Source organism: Coloeus monedula (genome assembly GCF_965178545.1).
Source record: "Coloeus monedula genome assembly, chromosome: 14".
NCBI classification, from domain to species: domain Eukaryota; kingdom Metazoa; phylum Chordata; class Aves; order Passeriformes; family Corvidae; genus Coloeus; species Coloeus monedula.
In genome coordinates, this window is record NC_138794.1 from 18,069,785 (window position 1) to 18,092,303 (window position 22,519).

Sequence of the window (22,519 nt, forward strand, 5' to 3'; positions counted from 1 at the left end):
GGCTATTTTTCAGGTTGTGATATGTGACTTGTCACAAAAACAAGTTTTATGTTTGTTAAGTCGGAGTACAGCTTGGACTTAAATATTTAAAAATATTTTTTTCTGGTTCCATAGGAGAAAATATAATCCACAGAGATTTGTTAAAGTCTTCACTCTGTAGTAAATTTAGATGGTTACAAGGTGAAGGTTACAAAAAACCAATAATCAAAGAGCTGTGATATCTGCAAATGATTTGGATCACTTGTGTTGAATTCATACTCATCATATTATATCATTGGTAATTTCCATGGTGCTCCTGATGAAATACATTTACAGGTATCATTTTGTATTTCTACACAGGGTTTTTCAGCTGGTGTTGTAGGTGGGTGCTTTCTGAAAGGATTGTTTGATGGCAGGCAGGAATCTCAGGCTGCTCTGCATCCCAGCCCTCTGGTGCTGCAGGTATGCAAATAGGTCCTATTACTGTCTCCATCCTTTGACAGTGAGGTGGGCTGTAGGTTACATGTAAGCTGACTGAAAATAATCTCTAGACAATTTTAAAAATTTTGCAGAGTCTTTCCTTTGTGAATTGCATATCCTAATTCCCAAAGACTCAGGTTTGCTAGATGGTGTCCATTCCCTTTAAAGAAATACTTTCCTCTCTCCTCGGTGGGGATTAGCACCCTGGAGCTCCCTGTAATCCTGAGCTTCCCAACCGGATCAGCTTGTAGCTGATGCTACCAGCATGGCTGCACAACCCTGCTCACCTGATCCCCTTTGCTTTCTGGAGCTGGTTACACCAAAAGCCTCTCCTGTGCTCCTCAATTCCTTTCTGCTGGACTGCAGTCTCCAGTTCTGTTTTCATTCACTTGCACCACCAGCACTCTTCTCACACCTGCCACAGTGCCTTGCTCCTATGTCGCTCCCTGAGTGCATAGGTGTTGTCAGGCTGTTTGTGGCACTGCAGACACATCCTCGAGGCAGGGACTCATCTGGCTCAAGGAAGGGAATTAGTTATTTCAGTTCTATTGGGACAGGGTACCCTCCAAAGTGGATGAACTGGTTCAGAAGTATTTTGCAGGAAAAGAGTAACAGAAGTGTATCACAGAGCCAAAACAGGTTTACTGACTCACCATCCTCATTTGGGATCTGTGCTGGTTTTTCTCCTCTCTTTATTAGGTATTTGGAACTACTTTGTCTTCTTGCTGCTCTCATTTATTATAAACTTACCATGCACTTCATTATCTACTTCTGTTTTCCGAAGTATCTTCCTTCAGCTATTTGATTATTGAATTTTGATCAAAGAAAAATGAGGCCACAAGACAGCCGTTGTGAGGTGCACAAACCAGGGTAGATTTTTGGATATAAGTTCATTTGGCAGCTCAGAGACAAAGGTGGCTCCACAGACCAACTGGATGTGCTTCAGAGGCCACCAGTCTGGGACAGAGTTCAGGTGTACCTTTCCTTTTGGGTTTGCTGAGGTTGGCCTTATGCCAAGTTGAGTGCATATCGAATTATGTCTTATGAGAGGGAAAACAGAGGGTATAATTTTCTGTCATCCAAATAATTATTTTTTTTTTCCAAGAGGTTACAAAATACAGCAAAAATTGCAAGTGGCTTTTTTTTTATTTATCCATCATAATTTTATTTACTCCTTTGGTCCCTTCAGGGGATTTTTTTCCCCTCTGATTCCCATACCATGAGTCAGCTGTCTTTGGGATCATTTGTTGAGAAGATCATGTGATCAGTGAGATTCTGCAGTCTGTGACTTCATGCCAGGATGATATACCAGAGATGAACAGGTTTAATTAGTTTGCCTGGATATAAGAGGCAACTGCTGAGGATTGATGAGTCCTTGAGCAATCCTCCAAGCAAGGATTCAATGATTCTGGTGTTCAAAAAAGGTTGTTGCCATAGCAAGTACCGTGTTCTAAGTTTGGATGTGTGCTGTTTTTTCTGTAATTTGGTTCCCATTGGTTGTAAATATGGGTACACAATTCTGCAGAAGGGTCTCAGCTTAAAGAACAAAGTTGTAAAAGACTTGTTAAAACCTAGAAAACTTTCAGCACAAAATCTGAATGTTTTGGAAGCATATGACTGTTTAAAGGTGGTGCTTTCAAAGCATTGCAGGTAATTGCAGTCATGTCGTGTTGGAGTTAAACAGGCACTGGCTTTCTGCTTGGTTAAAATGAGGGGGGCTAAACATGCCAGCAGCTGGCAAATGCCACCAAAACAGCTGCCAACAAAGCTGAGTAGCTGCTCTCAGAGCATCCTCCTGCTCTCCCTAGGTTTGTATTATAGCTACAAACCTTAAAAGCACTCCGTTCATTTTATACTCTGTCACTGTCTGTGACTTTCCAGCATTAAAATATCCTTTTTCAAGTGAAGTACACATCAGCTCTGTTTGCGTTTTTCCAAGTGTTTGAACAGGATTTACTAGTGGTGATGATTGTGTATGTTTGTCTCTGTTTAAGTACATCAGTGTGATTTGTCTGTGCACCAAATGTTACCTAGATGTTAAGACAGAAGAGAAGAGAGAGACACTGGGGGGAAATCCCAGTATCAATAGCAAGGCAAGGCCGGGGTTACACCCTCTCAAGAGGGCGAATTCAACCTTGGTATTAGTTGAGAAAAGGAGGATGGGGAATGTCACTGTGTTTTGGTAAATGGATTGAAGTCTGCTTTTAACAGTCTTATCACACTGCCACAAATACATGGTTCTGTGGCTGTTGTTCAGCCCTGCTTTTCCACTAAGACTGATGAGACTGCGTGCGAGAATGGCGTTCCTTGATGTTAGTTGGTTGCGTTGCTCTGTGTGTGCTTCAGTCAGCCCAGCACTCAGGCCTTCTGCTGAAGGGAAGCACTTGAGTGTTTCCCTGGGAGGAGCCAAGTCTTATGTGCTCAAAGTCAGGCAAGCACCAAACTGTGCCTTTTTTCTGGCATCTGTGTCCAAGAAATGAGTTCTCAAAGCGAGTAGAGTAAGTGTGGGATCCCAGCTGATAAACAATCTGCTTTGTTAGCTATGGCTCACAGGAGGAAAGAACTCCAAGGCTTTTTCCTCATCCTGTATGTCTAAAAGAAGTATTGATAGTAACCTGCCACTTTTCTGCTTATTAATAGCAACCCTTGAAAGGAGTGAAACCTCCAAAGGGAGACTCTGCTGTTAAAGTTCTATTAAAAAGAAAAAACCATCCCAAATGACAGAACTAAGTAAATAATGCCTTTCCCTCAACAAATTCATAATTTATGTTAAAAACTCAGGTATGTTACTTTTGTTATGTTATTTGTGAGCTTCAAAGAGCTGCATGGAAAGACAATAATCTATTAATCTTCTGTAAGCTGTGGTTTCTCTTTTGTGCGTTTACTTTTATTCCATGTACACACAACTTTTCTCAGGGTGCATCAATGCATTTCATTGCTGGTTGTGTATGTTTTGTTTTTTAAATGGATTCATTAGTGGGGTCTAGGAACAAAAATACAGATTTTAAATATTAATATCATTTATAAAGGTAAATTTAGGCTTCCTTCTTTGCCAGCATGTATAAAATAAATACTAATATACTGGGAAATTTCTTTACTAACCAATTTTCTGGCTTCACAAAAAAGTAGTTACCATGGAAAATGGTCCTGTAAAGTTCTAGGAATCTAGGTGGACATCTGCCTGAAATGCCAGTCTGCCCATTTCATTTCCAATAGTATACCTGTCTTACAGTGTGCTTTATCAGTGCTTCATCTGTGCTTTCATCTCTTGATTGTGGCAGTGCAGTGCCTCTTACACCATGTGTTTCAGAGATAAATGTTAATGTTTGTGTGACCACGCCCAGAGAGAACTTGTGATGCAGGGCTGCTTAAGCCCAGTTCCCTGGCTGGTCTGCATATATGGTAGAGTCTTTGGTGAGCCATTCCCATGCCTGAAAAGGCCTGTCAAATCTATACAGAATTATCAGTTGAAAACTCATTGGTTTTCCCCATATTCTAAGAATTAAGATTGTGAGAATATTGGGAGAACATAAGAAGTAGAACTGCAGAGTTTGTGCAGAGGTGCATTTGAGTATGTGATGTCCTGGTGGTGTTAGTGAGAGAGAGCACAGTGTGTTCATGTCTGTTCATGGCTCCAAGCTTTGGCAGGGAATGATTTCTGTAGGACCACGTGCTGATGGAGCCCCAGCAGTTCCAGAGTACAGGACATGGGAGTAGGTTGTACTGGATAATGGTGACGTGGGGTCTGTAGTTTAGCATGTCATTTCAGAGCCTTGGTTGAAGAGAAGCTGTGTGAGGAGAATGCCTGTGCCCTGGAAACAGAAGGATGTGTTGGTTTAAACATGACAGCACGTTCCCCTGGGCTCTGGTGGCCTGGGGACAGCGTGTGCTAGGACAGCTAATGCAGTAGGTCGGGACAGGCACAGCAGATGGCAAAAGAGGATTCTTCTAAGGACTGGATGAGCTAAGGCCTCTGTGGAGTGACCCAGATGAGAGGAGTTATAAATTACAGATTGGGTACAAGGTGTTCTGGGAAAGCTTTCAATAAATACTTGGTCTTATGAGATATATCCAAAAGGCAAAAGCTTAATCTACAGAGTTTCTGGAACCTCTGTAACAGATTAGTTCTGTGGCAATGGAGGGAAGGAGGGGCTTTTCTACGGACATCCTCTCCAGCCTCCCCCATCCTGTCTATCTCCTGCCCAATCCCTACCCCATCTTGAAATGCAGAGTTCCTCTCCTTTGCCTCATGCTGCTGGGCCAGCTTCCCCTCCTGTGCTGCCTCCTGGTGATTTCTTCACACTACGGAGGGATTTGACGCAGTGACTCATTGAGTAGTAAATTGTATATTAAATGTGCAAGCAGAAAAGTACTTAAAATTACCTAATGTACTGTGCAGGCAGCTGACAAATGCAGATTGTGGGAATTCACACAGCTGGCTCAGCAAAGGACTTGGCCAAGTTTCCCTACAAAATTGAGGAGCGAACCTGCAGCATCACACAGCTCATCGTAAACTTCACTGCAGACAGTTAATGTCGTGCAAACAATTGTGTGTCACCAGGAGACATTGTCAATTTTGAAACTGGATTTCTGTCTGAAAAATGGTTTAAAATTTTATCTGGGTTTACTTTAGCTTAAAGAAGTTAACAGAACTGTTCAGTCATTTGCCTTTTATTAGTGCACCGGACAAGACTTTCATGTAATAAATCAGCTTTTAGCAGAAAAAAAAAAAAGTATTTCTGATACAGCTGAAAAATATATGTGTTAAGGGCTTTCTAATTAAAAGATTTCCAGTCAAAAAATATTAAAGCTTTCTTTTTCAAATACAAAAATCCGAGCTGGCAGTGGCCTTTAACAGGAAAATACTCACACTGATACTTAATGTTTTTTTTTTCAAATCTGTGTTCAGAAATGCAGAATGCCTGTGGTGTAATGCAAAACTATGTGTGTGCATTTACTACAGTGCTCAGAAATGCCTGCATATCAGTCAGGAACATCAGTACTACTCCCTTTTTTCCTTTTTTCATGTAGATTCTTGTATTTATAAATGGTAGATTTGACTAACATTTTTGTCTGTGATGAATGTTTTGCAGTTGCAATTCTCTTTTAATTCATATGCGTCTTTCAGTTTGGTCCTTGAACAATGCATAGGAAGTTTCCTGGATTATTAATTTCTGTCTCTGTGTTTTTTCGGATTCTGCTACAGCTCCTCATTTTTAAAGTTCTGTACAGAGACAATATACAATCAGATGTAATATATATATATTTGTTTGAAACATGTTTTTGATTGCTTTGGAAAAAATACGAAAATGTTATATGTAAGAAATACCAATGCTTTCATTGCAGTCAAAGTATTTATTATATTGAGCAATCAAGGAGGTGCCCAATACAGTCCAAATTTCTTTGCTTCAGCCTCCTCTGGGTGAGAGCTGTGTGGCAGCAGCAGTGGATGTTCTCTGGTGCCATGGACACACACAGGCAGAGTGGAGACAGCCAGAGCTCATCTGGAGCTGTGCTGGCCCAGGGGCACCTCAGTGTCCCGGCTGGGACTCACTCGGGTCACCAAGGGAAGTGCCTTGCCTGGCTCTTGTCACTTCAGTGGTGATGGGGTTTTTTTCAGAGTGACAATGCTGGTGCACAGCTTGAAGAGCTTTCATACAGAGCAAATGTTTTCTAAGCTTACCCCCAGTTCTGCCCAGCTGGTTCTGAAGGATGCAGCTCTGGGATGGGGAGCTGGATTATCCCATGCTTACCACTTCACCTTCCTGCAGTGTCTGCTCTAGCTGAGAGCCAAGGTGCTGATCATCTGGGCATGTTTTACTGGGCACCAACACCATTCCTGCATTAAATGTCTGCCAGGTAGACTTCCAGTCACTGCTGACTTGTGCTGATTCACAGCAGCAGAGTGGGAATGAAAACATTTGTGTTAGCTTCCAGCCCTTGGAACTGCTCACACCCCCATTAACATGACAGTAGCACAGTCTGATTTAAACACTGCAGTGAGGAATTAAAAAGACAGAGAGTAAAATCCTTTTTTACATTCCCTTAACAGTCCCATGTTAAATCATATTTAGGGTTGTGAGGTGGTGTTTCAGTTTTCTTTGTGCAGATATGCCTCCTTTCAGTGAAAATACCTTTGTGCACACCTGTCCAAAGGAAGAAAGATTTTAACCCTCAGTTTCTGTAAAGGTGTTAAGTGCTCAGCCATCCTGTAGTTAGTTGCTCATTGACCTGGCACTTCATAAATCCTGCCTAAGCATAGCAAAGAGTAAGCTGTGCTGTCAGCAGGGTGGCTGTAGGAAAGGTGGTACCCCAAGCTTTATAGAAGGCTCTACTTCTCCTTGTGTTTCCCTGTGGCTGCCTGCTGTGGGTCCTGTGTGGGGGACCCCAGGTAACTAATACAGCTGAACTTATGGGCACACAAGTAACTAGTATGTAAGCATTTTGTGCAGCTCCTCAGTGAGGAGTGAGGGAGATGCTGGCAGAGGAGCTGGGATGCTTTTGCCTGGCAGAATTCAGCTCAGTAGCTGAGCTGAGGCTGCAGGAGTACCTTGGCTGGTTACAGCACATGTACTTACACCTTGTGCCTACATCACATTGGGCTGGCCAGTTTGGGGTCATTAGGGACTTGAGCACCTGCTCTTGTGTATCTCTCCCTCCACACAGTAAATAAACCTTGGGCATACAGGTTAATATGGAAAGAGACGTACTCCCCTGCTGCCTTTGTAAAGTGCTTTGGAAGTACAATGTTTTTAGGAGTACAGACATTGGCAGATTCTGCTGTCTGTGTAGAGTATCATCATTTTTTATAGAGGAAAGAGGATGCTGCATTTTGTCTTCTGGCTCACGCCTTGCTTTCTCAGCCAGACTTGGCCTGTGCCTTTGCGTACACCATTTCTGAGTAGGTGTTGGCTGGTTCACTTTCTTGCTCCTTGGTGATGTGGGGCTGGGCTCTGGAAGCACCATTTGCCCCACAGCAATGTCTCCCTTGGCAAAGCAGGGTTAAGTGCTGTTACCCAGGTTTGGAGTGCCAAGAGAACAGAGCAGTCATCCCGGCCAAGTGAGGCAGTTGAGCTCATGGGGTTTGGCAAAACCATGCATAGGAACGCTACTGAAAAATTCAGTGTTGTTCTGCGATTAGGTACTGATGGTATGTTTAGCATAAATTCAGAGTTACTTGGGATTTAATATTTGTATTTGTAGTGAAGAGGAGATACATGTATTTGTTGGAGTCACCTTTTTCTGTGCAATTCCGTGCATGGTTACCCCTCAGCATTGCCTGCTGAGCGCTAAGTCATTATGCTGCTCTTTAATGGAGAAAGTAGCATTTTGGTGGTCTTTGTAAGGCTCCTAGCTGCAGGTAGACTCCTCATGTCTGTCAAAATCTGACCTTGTTGTTGCTGTTGGCAGGAAACATACCTACCAGTTAGGTTTTTATGTGAGTTCAATTTCAATCGCAAGTTGACTGATGGATTTTTTTCTTCTACTGTGTCTTCTGAAAGCCAGGTTAAAAATTAGGAAAGATGCTATTGGATTTTTTTAATGGGAATTCACCATTGGTTCATTCTGTGTTCTTTATTCCTCTTGTTTTAGCTGTTGAGGCTACTTATTGCTGTTTTGCTTCGTAGAGAAGGATCACAGAGATATTTTTCTCCCTTATCCTATGACTTTCTGGGCTCTTACGATAAGGCAATTGCCTTAGACTCCAGTTAAGAGCATCTGCTCTTCAGACTGATGAAATGTCAGTACCTTTAGGCATCAGGACAGGACAGTGCCTCTTCTCTTAGAAAACAAGTAAGTGCTGGCATATCAAAGGTGGCCAGAAAAGAGCATTTTCCCCCATTCTGACTGAGGGGGCCCCACAGTGGTTCTTATGTAGGCTTGGGTCAGGGGCGTGGGGAGGGTTGGTAATCTAAATCATGCAAATCTGAAAACAAAATTTTAGGAAGATGGAAAGACTGATGAGCATTTGAACTTGGAACTTGTTTGTGGAGGTTTTACTAAGTCAATATAGTGGTTGGAAAGCAATATCTTCTTTTTCAATATGGAAATTTAGCTATTTCTAGAACCTGATTATTATTTAGAATAAATGTATAATGCTTAAATAAGACAAAAAATTATGCCCTAAATAGGTAAGGGGCTAAATGTTTACCTAAGACTGCAATAACATTCATAATCTATTTTCCCCCTAATCTATTCTACTAGACTGTTTTGAGGATTGTGGTCCTTGGCATATGGGATTACATTGAAAACAAAATAGAGGTAAGCTCTCTCTCAGTACTGTTTTCCAGGCAGCCCCAGTAAGACCATGAAGAACTGCTTTGGATGACTTTGTTATTAACCTGATGCAATACAGTATCTTTTAAGGCAGATAAATACACACATTCTTCTCCTTATGTGCATTATCCATAGCTGTGTGATGCAGTCCCTTTTTCTGTGAGAGACTCAAAAGAGTGCTATATTTGAAAATATTTTATGAAGGGAGGGATTTTGCCCTTCTTGTTCTATGTGTGTCTTTTATTGTTAGAGCTATGCTGGTCTAACTGATGATACTGCTACCCCGAGATGTAAAAATTGTCACTTGAGTTCTGTATCGCCATTGCCATAATTGAGTTGAATTTAGTTGAGTTAGTTGAAAAATTGCATGTAGTTTCCTGATAGAAAATACTAGCTTGGCAAACCCTGTATTTTTATTGTTAAATTGTTTTGAAAAACACTGTAATTATTACCTCAAATTGAAAATTAGGTAGAACGTGCATACTCTTTTAGAGACAGATAAGGAAATCCATGTGTTATGAGTAATACATAATCCCAGTCTGAGCAGAAATATGGAGATTGGGAAAATTAAAAGCGCTTTCTTGATACTGCCTCATAAACCACTGCTGTGCAGGAAGAACCAGAAGACAATCCAAGTGTTCTTGGAGTTTAGGCAATCTAGAGTCTTGCACGTTTTTGTAATAAAGTTGTAAAGATTTTAACTTATTTTGCTAAAACAATGACATGAAACTTTAATTGTTGATTCAGGTTTTCTTATTATTAAGGCTAAATGCAGTAGTTTTTGATAATTCTTTTTGGTAATTTGGAGTAGTGATATTTTTTACTGCCCATTGAGTGGCTGCAGTAAGAAGTATTTCTTTTCAATACACTGAATTGTTATGCACAGTTCTGAATATGTAGTTCTTACAAAAATCTGTGCCCTGCCTTTTTATGCAAACCATTAATCAATGGGTTTTGGCAGCAGAGGAGGGTCTCAGTAGGAGTGAGAACATGGTACTCTCTTCTACCCTGCTCGGCCAGTGTGGGACAGACACAACACTACGGGCAGTTTGCTCTGAAACATATTTCCTAGCTCATTTCTGTCTAATGCTTTGCACAATTGCTTTTTCTGATCGAATCCCAATACAGCCAGTATCATATAAATCATTCTGAATGGTCCCAGTTGTCAAAATCCTTGCAAAGCTCTCTGCCCCATAAAAGTGAGAGCAGGCAGTCCTTCTGTCTAGGTGCACAGCCATTCCCCACGTGTTGTGTAGTCAGGGAATGGCCAAGAGCCATCAAGTCTCTTTGCTCCATCTTTTTCTACTTGTCTTCTTGATCTCTTCATTTAGACAGTAAGATCTATGGGCAGGGACTGCATCTTTTTTTTAGATGACATTATGCCAAGTAACAGGTAATAAATACCAGTGATGATAAAACTCTTTGACTGCAATAACATTTAGGCTATCACTTCTTCCTGGGGATTTTGGCCAGTATTTCCAAATACCTTTCTCTCCCCCTGCCCTGCCACCACAGTTTATCTCTCCTCACCTCATAAAAAGTACTGAGACATTCTGTTGTGCTACCTGAAAAGGATGCAGCCTTTCTGTGGCTTGGCCACCTCTCATATCCCTTTCAAATAGGTACCACAATTGCATTTCTTTCGGACAAAGAGGGAGTCCTTCAAGATTCCAAAGAGGAATGGCAGGGATATGATTTTAAGGAAAGGTTTGCAAAAACTGATTTCTCTCTAGGTGTTTGATGGTGCTGTCATAATCTTGTCCTTGGCACCAATGGTGGCCTCAACAGTGGCTAATGGCCCCAGCAGCCCGTGGGATGCTATCAGCCTTATTATCACACTGCGGATATGGAGAGTGAAGAGGATCATTGATGGTGAGTAGTGACTCAGTTTGTGACTCCAAGCATTACCTGGCAGGCTGGGAAAAAGTGATTTTAAAAATACAGAAAGATTGCTTGCTACCAGTGTTTCTATCTATTTCTTTCTCTTATTTTGCTAGTACCGAACAGAACAGAGTTATGACTCCCATGGAGGAGAGTAGGTCTCAAGATCATGGCTGTATCTCCTGCTCCTTAGGAGCTTATAATTCATTGGTTTGTTTTCCTGTTAGGCACCTTCCCATCCCCTATCCTGTAAAGTAAATGCCCTGACCTGCTTCATGTCTTTTGCCACCAGGTGTCATTCCCGATTCTGCAAAATAATTTATTTCAGTCTGCTTTTCTGACATTTGCTGCACCCTCCCTGTAACCATACAGCCAGCTCTGTCTTGGGACTTTCTTTTCTGAGTTTTTGTCAGTAAATACGTTTGTCACATTCCACGAGGATTTTCTTACCCTGGGGATTCCCCGCTGGAGTTGCTCTCTGGCTGCTGTACATCCTAGAAATGAAGTGAATATTGGTGGTGTTTTGCACAGACCTGTGTGGGGAAGTACCAGGGGAGATGAAAAAGCCCCAGCAAATCAAGGTTGCAGAGAGAAAAGTCTGTGGCTGGGCCTGGAAGAAAGGACTTTAGTGTAGGTTGCCAATGTTCTCAGCAGCTTCAAGCAGCTCAGAGAAAAGAAATAAATGAATGGTCATTTTGCTCGTTTGTGAAAAATCAGAGTTAAGTTGTTATTTTGGGTTTAAATGCCCAGGAAACTCTGTATTCATAGTTCAGGAGAGGTCATAGCACTCTGATTGAAGCATGAAAGAAAATTTCAGGATCTTGTGTAGCTTCAGAAAACATTAGGAACTGCAGTATGTATTGACTATCTGTTCTGATCAGTCTGAGTTTGCCATAGTTAAGACAGGAGCAAAATTTCTAGAGCCATTCAGAAGACCCATTGAAAACTGGGCTGTAGCTTGGAAAGCAGTAGAAGATAAATGCCTTTTTTGTTTCTTCAAAATATCTTTCTTGGTCTTCTGTGTCCATTAAGGACTGATTTCTTACCACAAAGTCTAGGAAATAAATGCATAGGCTTCTGGAATAGTTCTTTTCCCGAGGGAGCCATGCTGTTCAAGTTCAGAGGTAGTGGGACTGACTCTAAACAGAAAATCATCCTACCCAGCAATTCGGGAAACCTGTGGTAAATACTGGGGAAGAGCTGTACTAGCATGGAATCTGGGAAGAGCAGGCAGCATGCATTTCAGTTCAGCCAGGCAGATGGAGGTCTGACCAAACAACATCTAGACCGTGCATTTCCTATGTTAGAAATTCTTCCCTGAAAAAAGTACTCTAGTGCTGCTTCTATTAGGAATACTCCAGTTCTCTAGATGCAAGGGAGAGGGCTGATGTTCTTTGTCCGGTAAAGGTTTTCTTTCTGATAAAAAACCAAATCACAGCTGGGTTGCTTTAAGTGTTATTTGTGTTTTCCAGCATATGTCCTTCCAGTGAAAGTGGAGATGGAGATGATGATTCAGCAATATGAGAAGGCAAAGGTTATTCAAGATGAGCAGCTGGAAAGACTAACCCAGATCTGCCAAGAACAAGGGGTAAAGTTCAGTTATGTCTTTATTTACACATATCTTGTCAAGGCAAATCAAACAGTTCATGTACTTTGATGCAGGCTGAGCTTTGAGAAGTACCACTGGGACTTGTGTTGTAGGGTGACAGGTCTCAGTGCTAAGGAAGCATTAGCTGCAGCCAGGATATTGTCAGCATGGTATTTGTCAAACAGCAGTCAGCTGTCTCTGCTGCTGTGCTTGTGTTGTCTGAGGTGAGGAAAACAAATGTGAGCAACAGAAAACAAATGGTTCCGGTATGTAATTTATTGAATGAGTACAGCTAGCTTGACATAGTACTAACATACAAAAGCCATTGTTGGAGACTGCAGCTAGTATTCCTAGGAAAAGTATGTGCAGTTAAAAACTAATGAATTTCCCTGCTTTGAATGCAGAAGGCGGCTTCCCTGTAGGTCAGTCAGAGACTCTTGGCAAGTTCAAAATGTTGCAGTAGAAGCTTCCAGTTCCTGGAAGCAAGTCAAGATTTAAGATCCTTCCCAGGCCCCTGAATGTTCAGTGATTCAGTCTAGAGATAGGGGAAGGTAAAGTTTGAAATATCTCAAATGAATATATTTACATGAAAAAGGTGTAAAACCATTTTTTGGGGCAATGAGCCAGGAGTTTTTGCCATTTGTCTTATGCAAATGAGTTCTTGACTGATTTGCTTTAAAGTAGAAACCAGGGATAGATGTCGAGGCTCGGGATGGGTGAGTGTTGAGGTGACCATCAGACCACAACAGAATGATCCCCGAGTGATTTACTTCTTGTTTCAGTTGAAAGGGTAACTATGAGATACAGTTCAAATAAATCCTGAGGATTTCTAGCTTCCACTCCTGGCTTATGGCAGGTACTTTTAAGATACAAACCCATCAATATTTAGGTCCCCAACTGGCTTTTTAGATTTAGGTCCAGATCTCCTGGATCTCAGCCTAGGATTCTGCAATGAACTCCTGGTGGTGGTGAATTGCCTTGTCTGTGTGATGCATTAGGAAGAACTGTAGACAGTGTGTCATTTCATAACACTAATTTTGAGTCTGTCATATTCACCATAACAAATTTCTAAACCTTAGGCTTGGCTATCTGCCAAAAATTGGGTGCCAACTATATAGGTGTCTTTGGTGGCAAAACTGCAGTCCTCTTCATAACACCTTTGCACGATGGTATTTGCACAATGGTATTTAGTGATTTGGGATTCTGTCATGGTTGTGAAATTGCCAGGTAAATGGTATACACCCCATTTTACAAGGGCAATACTATTCTTTGACCAAACCTAAGCAAATTGGTGATTTTTTGAGAACCAGCGCAGTATTTTGTCTGTCAGACCATACTAACGTTCTTGACAATCATAAATTTTAAAACATTTGTTTTTAGGAACTTTGTTATACAGCCAGATAACACCCTCAATCTCTAAACAGTTTTTGGTATTATTGTTTCATAGTCTGAGTAAAGGTGGGCTCATTATCTCAGGTGGGGTTCAGGAGCAGCTCTTGCTGCTCTCCATTCTGAGCCAGGTACTCCTGAATGTCTGACCAGATTAGCCCTGAATCCAAACTCTGATGGTTGTAACACCCCGTACATCAAACACAAAGAAATACTGCACTGGGAGAGGAGTAAATCTGAGAAAACAGAGCAGGTTCTCTTGTAGCTTTCATGTGTGATCTGCTATGGAAAAATACAGTCTATAGAAAGTTGACAGCACGCTAATCCCTCTTACCGGCCTGACTTGATGCCAAACAAATGTCTCAGCTATTTAATACCAGGTAAGTGTACTAATTTGCTGCAGTTAGCAACATAAGACATTGACACAATATTGCATCCTTTATTTGTAAATTATTAGCTTCATAATTCAGTCAAGAACAAGTTGTCAGCATTATAATATTCACATTAATGTTGTGTACAGCATTTGATGGGAAAAATGGCTCCTAATGGTATTTAATGTCTAAAATTCTGCCAGGTTTTTGCTTTTTCGTTTGATCATCTTTCCTGAGCTTTTTAAAGGATTGCTTGTCCGTGGTGTTTCAGTGTGCTTGCCTGTGTTTTTGAGGGAAGGTTTGCCTGCAGTAGTCTGGCTGTGCCCAGATCCAGAGCAGCAGCCAGGAGGGATTGATTCCAGATTGCCTTGTCTGTGTGGTGCCAGCTCTGTCACGGCATGTCAGTGTCTGGGGCTGCCCTGCCCTGTTGCCTCCCCAGTGCCGGCCCACAGGGGCAGAACAGCCAAGTCACTGTGGTTCCCTGCGGCCCAGCAGTGGAGGCAGGCACTGCTTCACCTGAGGCTGCACCTTTGTGACCACACTGGTGATATGCATCTCTTTAATAATTAGAGATGGGGCTGTGAACATTCCTGCTGGAAAGGTTTCCCAGTGCTTCCTTTTCTGGGATCCCGTGTTCAGTTTCTTACTGCTTTGCTGCTGCTCAGGCAAGTGGGGTTAGAATTCTCACAGTCTGGCATATTCTGCAGATGAAACGATCTTGAAAGTTTCAAGCAGAATATTAATTATTTCATTAGAGGAATTGGGAAAAATAGTTAGCCTGTTTTGCTTGGGATTTAAAATAGTTGGTGGCCAGTTCTCTGAGAAGTCCCATGCTGCTTTGAAACTGGTGCTTAACACTGAGCAGACAGAACCAGAATTTCTGTTTTAAATATTAAAAGCAGGAAAGATACAACCACCCTTCATCTTTTTGAATTCTTTTTCTTTTGTCAGTTGTGGGGTTTTTTGACCAGTGATGGGGTATCACAACTATAAAGTACATTTCCATTCCTGACTGACATTGGAGATGTACTTTTGCAAACATGAAAACTCTTTCCACATGTTGATTTTTGGCTAGCTGTACATCTGAAAAACAATATATTTTATAAATTATACTTGCATAGACCCCCACTCTGTTCTCTGTAGTACCCCACTGCAACTGTTTGAATAGTTTGCTTTTTATTTATTCTCCATTGGCCAAAAAAGAGGTTGTTAAACAGGAATGGAGCATGAAGGATTTCTAAAAATGGGTAAAGGTCAAAGGAAAAGAAGTCTCACTGCAGTCACTGTCAAAAATATGCAGAGTATATTGCTGATGGTTTTGTTTTATCAGAATAACTTAAATTGCAAAACAGAGTTCTAAAGTTTCATTAACTACAAATTCCAGTCAGGGGAGATTGCTTTTTTCTTCTGGAATCACCTGTAAAGGAATTTCTATTTGCTATAATGGATATACTTACCTGATCTTTTCTCTTTAACTTTCATAAGAGTAATTCAGCTGAGTACAGCCCAGCCAAGAGTATGTGTTCAGCCTTACCACACCAGAGCTCCTTTTTTGTCAGCTCCTATAGGACTGGGGTTTTCATCATTCTTAACACTGCGACAACTGTGGAAGGTGTAATTTCTTTTTTTATCTTGGAATATAATTTGTAAAACAGCTGCTAGTTTAATGACAGGGCTATTTAGCTGGTAAAATTACCTATTGGAGAAATAACGTATGCTATCCTCTTGCAATGATTTTAATTTATTTCTAACTACCAGTCATTTTCTTGGTGGATGGAAGGCAGCCAAGGTCGTCCCGTGTTTTATTCTACCTGTAAATCATTACTTTGCAACTGTCTCCTGATTTTTATTGTTACCAACAATGGCTAAACTAATGGAAATAAACATTGGATTGTATCCCAGTGGCAGATGAGTTTAAGGGCAGGGCATTCTGTACAGACAGCACTGATAGAATAATAGAGTGGAGCAAAGTTATTGCTCCTGTGTTAGACACAAGTAAGCTTCTGGCTAAAATGTTCATTGATCTCTTTGAAATTATGTCAATCCTACTCTGTTGTTAGACCATTAAAGGGGAGTACTCAATGATTCACTGGTAAGTCTCTTTTCGAGTCTTACATGTGTATTATAAAATATCAGATAGGATGGTTGGCCCACTTAATCACACCAGGCATGTAAACTGAGATGTTATCTAGAGACTGTTATATTTTATACCTCCTAATGATTTATTTTAGCTGCCCCAAACTGCCTGAATGCAGTCAGAGCGATCTCATTAACTCTTTTACACATCAGAACTGCCTGAGGTCAGTGTGCAATATAATCTTCAATAGACAGAAGCACCTACAACCTAATTTGCTCATGCAGCCTCTCATTGCATTTTGCCGGTAAGGAACACGCCCTTAGACTTAACCTTTTGTTTTTAGGGGGTTGCTTTGAGTGGCTAACAGTGTGTTCCAGCATCTGCAAGATCCTGGGATAATTGTTAGGAGACAGTTTGTTTCGAACCAATCTCCTCTGTAGATCCATGCCTTTTATGAACAAAAAGTCTGTTTCTTGTCTGTAGCAGGGTGCCATCAGTACCTGGGTTTGGTGTCCATGACAGGGTGACACTGGTGCTCAGGTTTGGTGTCTGTGACAATGTGACACCAGTGCCCAGGTTTGGGGTGTGTGACAGGGTGACACTGGTGCCCCAGTGCGCTGCCTGTGACAGGGTGACACTGGCAGCCAGGCCCGGTGCCTGTGACAGGGTGACACTGGTGCCCAGGCCCGGTGCCTGTGACAGGGTGACACTGGCACCCAGGCCCGGTGCCTGTGACAGGGTGACACTGGCGCCCAGGCCCGGTGCCTGTGACAGGGTGACACTGGCGCCCAGGCCCGGTGCCTGTGACAGGGTGACACTGGCAGCCAGGCCCGGTGCCTGTGACAGGGTGACACTGGCGCCCAGGCCCGGTGCCTGTGACAGGGTGACACTGGTGCCCCAGTGCGGTGCCCGTGACAGGGTGACACTGGCAGCCAGGTCCGGTGCCCGTGACAGGGTGACACTGGTGCCCCAGTGCGGTGCCTGTGACGGTGCCCCTGGTCCCGAGTGTCCCCGCGGGGGTGGTGGCGCGGCTGCAGTTCCCGCTGTGGCCGGCAGGTGGCAGCAGAGGCCGCGCTGCGGGCCCGGTGTCCCCTGGCGGGGGGATGAGCAGGGCGCAGTTGAACAATAAAACTCACGGACTCTGCCGGTAAAAGCTGCCGCTGACCGGGCATGGAGCTTTTAAGGACTGGCAGTAACCTGTGGTATTTGGAAATGCTCACTTTATCCACTAGAACAGTGAGTGGGCAGGAGAAGTCTGGTCTCTCCCCCATTTCTGCTGTGGGCTCCTTCCTTATCACACCTGTATAATGCAGTGATGCCCTTCAGTCTTCTGATTGTTACAATGCTCAGCAAATCTTTGTAAATGCTTAAGCTCCTTAAACTGGATGTGATGCAGACATAGTTGCTGAGCTGATTTTTTGCTAGTTCTACCTATTTGTGTTAAAAAATACCTGCCAGATTTTTTGTCTTTCATGAAAAAAGGAAATCATACCATACCTCTAAGCCAGAATTAAGCATTTTAATAACAGTATTTCTTTTTCTGACACACGTGAATGTTTTTGAAGGGTGAAATGTAGAAAACCAGAAATGATGCCTAATTCTTACTGCCTATTAGTTTGAGCTAGACAACATGAAAAAAAAATCTCCAAATTTATTTTTTGCCTATCACGTTTGAGTGCATTTCTTCCATTAAACTGAGGGAGTGTCTGAAAGGGTATCTTTCCCCTTTTAAAGGTGGAATATAAGGTATTTTGTGATTCCTTGTTTTTTTCAAGTCAAGGATAAAACCTGAAATTCTCTATGTTCATACTGGCACAAGCACCTTAAGCCTCAGGACGCTTCAGGCTGGCTGGGAACTGAGTTAGCAGTTCTAGTTTGCTACTTCTTCCTAGCAATAGGTTAACACAAAAACCACCCACAGGAATCTGCCATGGAGGCTTCATTGCAGGAAGTCGGGGAGTGGGGCAGTATTTTGACATTTGCTGATTCCACCTGATTTCTGACTGCCACTGCCAGAAGGCCTTTGGTTAAGAGCAATGAGCAGTTGCAGCCAGCTGTTTGCAGCTGCCAGGCCTCTGTGCACTGGTTTGCAAATGGAAGAAGAGCCGTGTGCTTTGTTAGAGCCCTCTATTAGCTGGTTTGAATGTTATCTGGAAAGCTTGAACTGCCCTTTTGTTTTCTAGATTTGAGTTTTGCAATGGGCCTTCCAGTTACTGTAGTTCCTTCCACATGTTCTGGAAAGCAGATAGTCTCCAGGTGTGGCAAACTGGAATCCCTTTTTCTTTCCTAAATCTGGAAGTTCTGTCTTATTTCCCCTTCCCGGCGTTTGCGCCACGTCTGACTGCAGTGGAACAAACTGGGTCTGCAGATGGGTTCCAAAATCTGCCAGTGAAGCAGGTTTGAGTCACATCTGAGGGACAAGAAGCACAGCCAGGTGCATTCAGCCTAGGGCTGTTCCACACCAGTTTTCAAGCATGGAGGTGCCAATTCCGTGTGTGCTGTAAATGTGGAGTGGTGGCTGCATCACGGCTGCTGTGGCCTCCTCCTCTCCCATGGCTCTTCAGGCCCTGAAGCAGGGCAGGCCCAGGAATGCTACATTTGGAATGTGTTTGTCTCTTCCTCGCCTCCTTTGTGTTTCCCTCCCAAACTCTAGAATCAGACATGACTTGGTCACTGCTGTACTACTGATTTTAAAGAGTTTAGAGGAAACTCTTCCTTGCAGCCCCACAGCTGTGCTGTGTGGCACAGGGGATTTTGTCCTGCTTATATAAGGATTTAAAGGGTTTCTGCAGCCTCTGCAGAAAAATTGTTTTCTTTCTTGCATTGTGCAAGATGCGTGGCCATCAAAAACAATAGAAATCTGCTGTGTCCTTCAGTCAGATTGTACCTGGTAGCTTCTTGTCAGGTGTCTGCTTTATAACACCAGTCATGAGGCAAATCCTCTCCTGGCTGCAGAAATTCTTTAACTGGCATGGCTCATGTGTTTGAGCGGAATGGCCAGAAAAGTGGTAACCTTCCCCAGGGTTTTCTGCACACTTCTGAGTACAGAAGATTTCAAGTCAGAAGAGGACTGTGATGTCCTCCCCTTATCTAGTTAGTGAGGGAGGACCATTCTGGGTGCTGCTCAGAGAACCTCCCCTCATTACAAAGTCTGTTATGGGATATTTGTCATGAACCTAAATCCCTAAATTCCTGTTAAAAGTGATCTTTTTCTATAAAGGTTACATGAAGTTTGGCAGTAAGACTTGTTAAAATTGTCCAAATTCTTAACCTTCAGGACACAGCTGTGCAAAATAGACCAGCATGAGGCATTGTCTTTAGATTTTGTGAGCAATAGTCCATCTCACATAGGCTGTGGGAGAGCACCAGCAGCTTGGACTCATGTCCTGGCTCATCCACATTGTGTTTGTTTTATCAGACTGTAGTGTTTAGTGATGAAATGAGTAATAGGTCCCCAATTGTAGCATGTAAACTTCTGGCCATGCTCACATTACATCAGTATGTGGTGTTGTTTTTACCTCTAGTTTGAAATCAGGCAGCTGAGGGCCCACCTTGCTCAGCAGGACTTGGACCTGGCTGCAGAGAGAGAGGCTGCACTGCAGGTCCCACACATGCTGAACAAACAGAGCAGCAAGAGGTACAAGGTGGTGGCCACTGAAGACTCGGACGACGAAGCCACTGAGAACATCACTGAGCTGCGACCTCCACGAGGTGAGTGCTGCCTGTGCACAGCTGATCCCTCCTCAGTGGGAGCTACTGAACCCACTAAACACCTCCATTCTAGCAGGGATTGATTGCTTCCCTGGAGGCTGCAGTTTCCCATTGCTGCAAAGAGGCTGCATCTGCTCTGAAGTGGCAGGAGCTGTTGTATTTGGGAGCAGGTTCTAAACAGAGCCAAAGAAATGACATGGGAAGAAAATTACTATGATGTACCTTCCCAGTGTCCTCATGATTAGATCCATCAAACACTAAAGAAGCAGCAGCCAAATGCAAGTTGGCCAAAGGATAATCACTCAGAGGTAAAAGCAGGGAAATTGAGAAGAACACTGAGAAACAGTTTTGGTCTTTGGCCACTTGCATTTCTGTGGTTTGGAGAGAACTCCTGCATCAGCTATGGGGCTTGCCTTGCCTGAAGGCTGTGCTCTCACCAGTCCCCTAAAGCTGCCAGTGTTGGGCAGGGCAGTGCTGGTGCCAGGAAAGAAGGGAAGTGCCGTGTGGGCATCCTGCTGGCATGTCTGAGTGCCACGTGGCTGTGGTGAGGAGCATTCTGCTGCCTCTGGGTGTCTGTTGGGCAGGTCTGTGGTTCAGGGGAGTAACAACAGTTGAATTTATTTGGATCAGTTTTTATTACATAAGTGCTAGACCTGAATTTTTTTCTGGAAAACACATAGCTCCTTTTCCTATGATCCACCAGCCCTTACAGTGGAGTGCAGAATGTCTCCTGGTTTAATGTAATATTCCAGAGGAGACAACACTTTCTGCTTTAGTCGTCTCTTAGTCTTTCTTGGGCATCTTAGCTTGATTATTGTGAATCTGCTGGAATTAGAAGTTTGCATGGTATCTTTATGTTGGTCAAAATCCTAGAATTCAAGGCACAGACACTTTAAAAGCTGTTAGACATTTTCAAATTTCAAATCCTCTCTTTACAGAGTAGTGAAAGCATGTAGAAATTGTTTTGGTTTTTTCCTCATCATAATGTTTAAGCATTAACTACAGTAAAGCCATTAATTATTCCTGATTTGAAATTGTATTTAAAAGCAGACAGTTGAGCAGACTGACCCCTAAAATGCATTTCCCTCTTTTTTGTAGTATTTCAGAGGTTTCCCCAGTGGATATATTATAATTTATGCATGTGTTCCTTGCGGGTTACATTTGGAACTGAAGAGTGTTGTGCACATTGTAAGGAGGCTTGCTGAAATTTTAGTGCTGTGGAGGTTGATCTTAAAAATTCTCCTGTCCAAGGTATTCATCCCAACATCCAGGTTAACAGAGTTACTCATTATTCATGTGTCCCTGTAAAATGCTGCCCACACTTGCAACAAAGTAGACACCCAATCTTCAGGATTGATTTCTGCATTCAATTAGGTTACATGATTAGAGGGATCTGTGCTTTTCACTGAGAAAAAGACATTCAGCAAATAAGAAAACATGGATTGCTTCACATATTGGGTAAGGTGCAGTTATATTTAAACATTTATACTGAGTATGCAGAATAAATTTCCATTTCCTGGAGATCATCTAAAAGTACCAGAGGAAATGTTTCTTGTGCATTGTATTATATATTGTATACAAAGTCTTTTAGATGCATTGAGTGCTTGTTGTCAGAACCTAAATTACGGTGGCTGTATTTGAACAACTAGTTTCTGTTGAATGAGACAGGAGCTGGACAGAAGAAATTCTGTGTTCTTACAGCAAGGGCCAGCAGCCTGTGCAGTCTGTCATCACACAGGGCTACCAACACGGGGCCCAACTCAGATGGCATGAGACACCACACCAGCAATAGTGTTCAGTGTTCACAGTCCAGGGCACAGGCAGTCAAGACAGAGGATTTCACATGTCATTTCCTGGGTTATTTTGCAAAGAGAAAGGTAGTAAGATAACAAGGCTTTAAATCCTGCACTAGCAGTGCTAGCTTAGGGATTGCTTCTGTGCAACTTGGAAATCTCAGCTCACAGCTGGAGAAGGCAGTTACCTCTGGGCAGTAAGGATCCTGGGCCAGCCCTGCCTCATTCTTCTCCCTTCCCACCTCAACTGGGGCTTTCTTCTCCAGCACCAACTTGTACTCCCAGTGATACCCTGCTGCAGGAGCTTTCACCATCCTCACTTTGCCATGCTGCAGTATCTTCTCATTCTGCACCATCCTGAGCAATGCAGGTGTCAGCCAGAGCTGCCTGTGCTGGGTCAGGTGGAAGCAGGGCCTGGCTGAAGGTGCCTCCATGTCCTCTGTGTGGGAAGGGCATACCAGTTGGTGTGGGATCGTCCATGTCCCCACCTACTGAGGCATGTGAAATACTCAGAGATGTGGCTCTGTAGAGCACAGGCAGCCAAGACAATTTCTGAACCCTCCTGCTTCTCCCAGTCACACTGGCTGTGCTGCCGTCAGGGCTTCCCACACCTCTTGCTCTGCCTGGAACTTCAGCCACCAACGTTTTAACACCTGACCTTTGGGTCAAGGGTTATATTTTGCAAGTTACCCTCAGTGTTAGACCACATTAGGGATTGCTTTACATCCATTTTCTCTAAGCTGTGTTTTTCCTCCTTAAAGATTCCAGAGTGATGGCTGCAGTTAATCATTCTGAGTGCCACATGGCACTCGTGAGCTCTGAAACATACCTGCCATGGCCTATTGCGCTGACTGGGGAGAGGAGAAATGAGGGACCAGTCACTTACACTGTCGAAAGGAAAGCAACAGTGCAAAGCCACGATTCAGCTGTTTGGCAGAACAGGCTCTGATGTGCTGTTCTTTTATGATCTGGC

General features: G+C 43.0%; 1 protein-coding gene across 1 annotated transcript in view; it reads left to right on the forward strand.

The window, feature by feature from the left end:
- TMEM266 (transmembrane protein 266) overlaps nucleotides 1–22,519 on the forward strand; it is a 57,709-nt gene that overhangs the window by 19,731 nt on the left and 15,459 nt on the right. The window contains exons 7-10 of the mRNA XM_082290353.1: nucleotides 8,665–8,721; nucleotides 10,470–10,608; nucleotides 12,090–12,205; nucleotides 19,567–19,753. Of these exons, the coding sequence (XP_082146479.1) occupies nucleotides 8,665–8,721; nucleotides 10,470–10,608; nucleotides 12,090–12,205; nucleotides 19,567–19,753 (499 nt within the window). The remainder of the gene's footprint in view (nucleotides 1–8,664; nucleotides 8,722–10,469; nucleotides 10,609–12,089; nucleotides 12,206–19,566; nucleotides 19,754–22,519) is intronic.